The 5868-nt window shown below is 51.6% G+C and overlaps 2 gene segments (V, D, J or C); both read left to right on the forward strand.

Annotated features, from left to right (window-relative positions):
• On the forward strand, positions 1 to 3772 carry LOC129658425 (T-cell receptor beta chain V region C5-like; the record flags this gene model as incomplete). The annotated part of the segment is given in 5 exon segments: positions 1 to 43; positions 131 to 477; positions 2540 to 2705; positions 2767 to 2887; positions 3748 to 3772. Coding segments are annotated over 5 exon segments (702 nt in total), but the record flags the coding sequence as incomplete, so codon positions are not given.
• A 960-nt stretch (positions 3773 to 4732) lies between these two features.
• LOC129658426 (T cell receptor beta variable 6-4-like) lies at positions 4733 to 5227 on the forward strand. The segment is given in 2 exon segments: positions 4733 to 4781; positions 4869 to 5227. Coding segments are annotated over 2 exon segments (408 nt in total).
• Positions 5228 to 5868: the final 641 nt, after the last annotated feature.

Below are 5868 nucleotides of genomic sequence, written 5' to 3' on the forward strand. Positions count from 1 at the left end.
CCCTGCCTCCTGGGCTGTGTGGTCTTCTGTCTCCTGCAGGCAGGTGAGTCCTGGGGGGCAGGGTCCCCTTGGGGGTGCCAGCACTAAGCCTGTCCGCTGTGACTGCAGCATCGGTCCTCCTTCTCCACAGGGGCGGTCCATGCTGGTGTCACTCAGGACCCCAGATTCCAGGTCGTGAGGAGAGGACTGAGCATGACACTGAGATGTACTCAGGATCTGGGAAATGACCGCATGTACTGGTACCGACAAGACCAAGGACACGGGCTGAGGCTGATCCATTACTCAGCTGGGCCTCCCACCACGGAGAAAGGAGAAGTGCCTGAGGGCTACAGCGTCTCCAGATCAAGGAAAGAGAACTTCTCTCTCACGCTGGAGTCTGCCAACCGCTCCCAGACATCTGTGTACTTCTGCGCCAGCAGTTACTCCACAGCGCTGCACGGCCACCTCCTGTCTGTGCAAGAAGACTATGAGGGCCCCGTGCAGGCTCCTAGCACCAGGAGCCTCAGGGCTTTGTAGACCATGTGCCTGCAATGTGACCCTGGGTGTGTGGACTAGGTTGGCCTGAGCCTCACTCCCAGGCCTCAAGGCCATGTGTCCTCCATTGATCTCTGTATTTCCTCTTCATCCTCCATGTGAACCAGGAAGAAGCTTCTCCAGGTCAGACTCCTTGTCATCACCTGAGTTGAGACCTAGGAGGAAGGTTGTTGGTAAATTAGATACATCTAGACACTCTTGTCTCACCTCAGGCAGCTCATTTCTGTCTTTCTGGAACATTCTCCCCTAGCATGGGTCTCACATGGTCTCTGCTCTTGTCCACCTTTCCCATGCGGGCAGGACATTCCTCTCCCCACCTCCCTGCATCAGCTCCCTGACCCTCTCTATTGCAGCCACAAGCTCCTCCCTCATCTGGGTCAGGTCCATTCCCAAGTCACAGGAAGGATTTTAAAAAGGCCTCTCCATGCGGTCTGTTTTAAGCAACATGTATGGACTCATGAAAAAGAAACAAACTTTAGTTAATTACATATCATCCCCAAACACACGTGAGTCCATTTGAAGGAGGACAGATTGCCTTTGTGTGTTCTCGACACGCACCCCCCACCCCCCAACATCCTTAGCATCTCACCAACCTAGGCCAGGTTGGCACCACCTGGCACCCTCATCAAAATCTTCTCAAAGTCAAAATATATCCTGCATCACCCCATTATATCATGATTTTGTAAGTGCAGAAATAATTGAGTCCACATTTATAAAACTTCTTTATAAAAAGTATACATGGAATTTGATAATGCTTAATTTAAATAGGAAATTTCAACATATATGCCTCTGATTAACCAGAAGTAGTTATGAAGACATGTTTGCAGGCAGATTCACTTGAGATCCTTTGAGCATTTATTTTATGATCATATATTTCCATCTTTAGCTAACTACCATCATTGTACTGGTGAAGCAATTATTTCCTTCTTAGTAATACGGTCAGATCATACAGGATTCTACCTCTAGAGGCTAACAGTGGATTTGAAAATCAACCCTAATCAGCCAGGCTAGGAAGGCAGTAGAACAGATATGGGTGTTTGTGTGTGTGTGTGTGTGTGTGTGTGTGTGTGTGTGTGCAGAGTGTGGGATTTTTGTACCCTTGCTTTAAACAGATGCTGCTCATCCATGAGGCCCTGGACCTTTGGCCGCTTGGAGGCACTGTGTCTCCACGGTAAGCATGATGTTTGGGAAGGGCTTGAGAGGCACCTGGGGAGGACAGCTTAAGGCAACCTTGGCTACGTGCTTGCATCTGGGAACAGGTTTGAGTTCCCTGAGTGGTCCTGGGACACATGGAGCCAGCACAGACTCCTCACTGCCCAGGGGAGTGGGTACCTACCTGGAGTTTCAGGATGTGCCCCGGGGGCTGTCTCCTCGAGCAGCCTGGCAAGGGGAGGGTGAGAGGTTGGGGTATCTGGTGACGGCTGGGTGATGAATGTCTGGCAGGGTCAGACAGAGCAGAACAAGACATGTTGTGGGCACATGGACCAGGGGATGAAACTCACATCACACCCACCCTTTGCTGAGGGGCTATGCAGGACAGGGAATGGCATAGCGGAGCCAGCCCCGGGGTCAGCCTGCATTGACACGGAGCAGTGACGTCATAGGCAAATGCTCCAATCAGGAAACAGGAGGGTCAGCACTTTACACCACTCACCCAGGAGTCTCGCCCCCATCTAGCAGCAGTCTCGGGTTCCTGATGCTGCCATGGGCTCCAGGCTCCTCTGCTGTGTGACTCTCTGCCTCCTGGGAGCAGGTGAGTCCTGGACACAGTGTGGGAGCTTCTGAGATGTCTTTGCCTCCCTGAGATAGAAGCCTGGCGATGAGGGCTGCAGCAGGAGGCTTCCCTGTGCTCAGACCTTAGCTTCCTTCTTTCTCCTCCCCAACAGGCCTGGTGGATTCTGGGGTTACCCAGACCCCCAAATACCTGATCAAATCAAGAAAGCAGCAAGTGACTCTGAGATGTTCCCCTGAATCTGGACACCGCTATGTATCCTGGTACCAATAGGCCCTGGGCCAGGGCCCCCAGTTCCTCATTCTGTATTATGATGGGAAAGTGCGTACAAAAGGAAACATGCCAGATCGATTCTCAGGTGAACAGTTCAGTGACTCTCGCTCTCAGATCAACCTGAGCTCTTTGGAGCTGACAGACTCAGCCGTGTATCTCTGTGCCAGTAGGCAAGACACAGCCCTGCATGATAAGGAGCCTCTGAAACAAAAACACTCCTGCCCCAGCTCAGGAAGTGGTTGCCGGGCATCGACTGCCAGCCAGTGAGACCCAGGCACTGGTCAAGTGGACAGCCTTTCCTAGACATTCTTTCCTGAAATTTTTTAATGCTCACAATGATATTGCAAGGTAAGTATTATTTTATCTGATTATTTATCTAAGGGGAAGTGACCTGCCCAGATCTCATATTTCTTAACTGTTAGAGCAAGGAATGCTACTTGAGTCTGTTCTTATCACTTGTGGTCCTTACCAACCCCCCAATTGACCCCTGCCCAGAATGATGCGTCACCCAGGCCTGTGACGTGTGGTCATGCTCTGGGGAAACCAGCACATCAGGAGGTCACCACAGGTCCACAGTCACATAACCAGGAATAGCTATATAATTTTTCGGGTCCCTGCTTTCAAATACCACTGAGAATCTGCAGAGAGCAGAGCACTGCAGCATGTGTGGGGCCTGCTGTGTGTGGAATGATGCACAACAAGATAAGAGTTGGAGGAGCTCTATGATATTTGTTTCTCCATTAATGCAATCCCCACTTCACAAGGGAGCATTCCCGTGGAATGGATGTCTCACGTAAAATCAGAGCACTTTTCGTTTAACCTGGAGTCTGCCACCTCTCCCTGAATCCCTCCCACATATACGTTCCTTTGTCATCTGCTTGTGTGTGTGAGAGTGTTCAGTTGCTTCAGTCGTGTTTGACTCTTTGTGACCCCACGGACAGTAGCCAGTCAGGCTCCTCTGTCCATGGGATTTTCCAGGCAAGAATAGTGGAGTGGGTAGCCATGTCCTCCTCCAGGGGATCTTCCCAACCCAGGGATCAAAACTGCATGTCTTATGTCTCCTGCATTGGCAGGTAGGTTCCTTACCATTCTCACAATCTGAGAGAAGCCCAGGTCATCCGTGGTGCTGGGCAACTGGCTTCTCTCCACAAAGAACGGCGAGTCCCAAGCTGGACATGGTTCCGCTTGCTCTTCCCCTTCCACTTCAGAAACTGCAAGCCCTGCGCCCAGTGAACAGGATGGGACTGTAGATGCATCTGGCAGGTGACCCGTCTGTTGGTGAATTGATAAGAAATAGAGCCAAAGGATTCCTCAAGGGTGGAGAAGTCTGACCTGCAGTTGGGGAACCAGATGCCAAAAGAATCACTGCAGGTAGAAGGACACCAACAGGACTGTGGTTAATTAACCAAAGTAGAAACAGACATTCTCCCAGGTGGCGCTAAAGTGAAAGAAAGAAAAAAGGTGAAGTCGCTCAGTTGTGTCTGACTCTGCGATCCCATGGACTGTAGTCTACCAGGCTTCTCTGTCCATGGGATTTTCCAGGCAAGAGTACTGAAGTGGGTTACCATATCCTTCTGCAGGGGAGCTTCCTGATTCTGCCTGCCAATGAGGGAGATGTAAGAGACTTGGGTTCAATCCCTGGGTCTGGAAGATCCCCTGGAAGAGGAAATGGAAGCCCACTCCAGTATTCTTGCGTGGAGAATCCCATGGACAGAGGGGCCTGGTGGGCTACAGTCCACGGGGTCACAAAGAGTCAGACATGACTGAGCGACTAACACTTACCTAGACACTTGAAGATGTATTTGGGATTCATGAGTCATAAAGGGCAGCTGGAAGCCCAAAGGATTTTCCTGAGATTCAACATTACAGAAATATGCAGGTAAAAGTAATATAAGTATGAATGAAGAATTATCTCTAGAAAAAGTACATAAAGTTGCAAACTGTTTACAGAAAGGTTACAACAACTTGTAAGGCTCAAGTCCATTGATCTGGACGGATTTCCCTGTTGTGAACTCTTCACTTGGGTTCATTTCTGATTTGAGCCTCTGGAGGAAGGGGTGTGGCCCCCTGAGTGACAGGTTGGCTCTGGGGCCTGGCAGGGACAGTGACATCTCAGAAGGACTCCCTGGAGAGCCCCTCTCCCCTCTCATCCACACTCAGACCAGAGGGCCCTCTGCCTGCCCCGCCCCTGCCATGAGCCCCTGCCTCCTGGGCTGTGTGGTCTTCTGTCTCCTGCAGGCAGGTGAGTCTTGGGGGGCAGGGTCCCCTTCGGGGTGCCAGCACTAAGCCTGTCGGCTGTGACTGCAGCATCGGTCCTGCTTCTCCACAGGGGCGGTCCATGCTGGGGTCACTCAGGACCCCAGATTCCAGGTCGTGAGGACAGGACAGAACGTGACACTGAGATGTACTCAGGATCTGTACTACGACAGTATGTACTGGTACCGACAAGACCTGGGACACAGGCTGAGGCTGATTCATTATTCATCTCTCACTGATGCCACGTACAAAGGAGACATGCCTGATGGCTACAGCGTCTCCAGATCAAGCACAGAGAACTTTCCTCTCACGCTGGAGTCTGCCAACCGCTCCCAGACATCTGTGTACTTCTGCGCCAGCAGTACTCCACAGCGCTGCAGGGTCACCTCCTCTCTGTGCAAAAAGATGGGGGAGGCCCTTGTAGGCTCCTAGCACTGGGAGTCTCGGAGCTTTGCTGCCAGGTGCCTTCAGTGTGACCCTGGGTGTGTGGTCTGTGCTGGCCCGGACCTCACTCCAGGCCTTGTGGACACATGTCCACCATCCATCTCTGTCTTTCTCTGCATCCTCCCTGTGAGCCAGGAAGATGCTTCTCTAGCTCCGACTCCTGGTCATCACCTGAGACTGAGACCTCCAGGAGGGAAGGTTATGGGAAATCGAATACGTCTAGACCCTCTTGTCTCTCCTTGGACACCTCATTGCTGTCTTTCTGAAACTATTCATCAACCTGGCTTTCATGTGGTTTCTGATCTTGCCCATCTTTCCAGAGGGGGCAGGGTGTTTCCACCCTTCATCTCTCTAGCCTCAGCTCCCCGGTCCTCTCTTCTCCAGTCACACTGCTCCTCCGTCACCTGGGTCATGTCCCTTCCCATCTCAGAGACACCAAAAATGCATCCTGTGCCCTGCGGAGGGGTCATGCCTTTCCTAGTGATTAACTCCTACCGGTGATCCCATTCAAGGCCCCACTGTGTGGTCAGGCACATCTGGGTACAGCTGTTTCCCAGATGAACTGTGAGCACAGGTGGGATGTCTTTCTTTTGACTTTTGAGTCCTAGATTATGAACTTTTCTCTCCTG

The sequence above is a fragment of the Bubalus kerabau genome, chromosome 8, assembly GCF_029407905.1.
Source record: "Bubalus kerabau isolate K-KA32 ecotype Philippines breed swamp buffalo chromosome 8, PCC_UOA_SB_1v2, whole genome shotgun sequence".
Classification (NCBI taxonomy): Eukaryota; Metazoa; Chordata; class Mammalia; order Artiodactyla; family Bovidae; genus Bubalus; species Bubalus kerabau.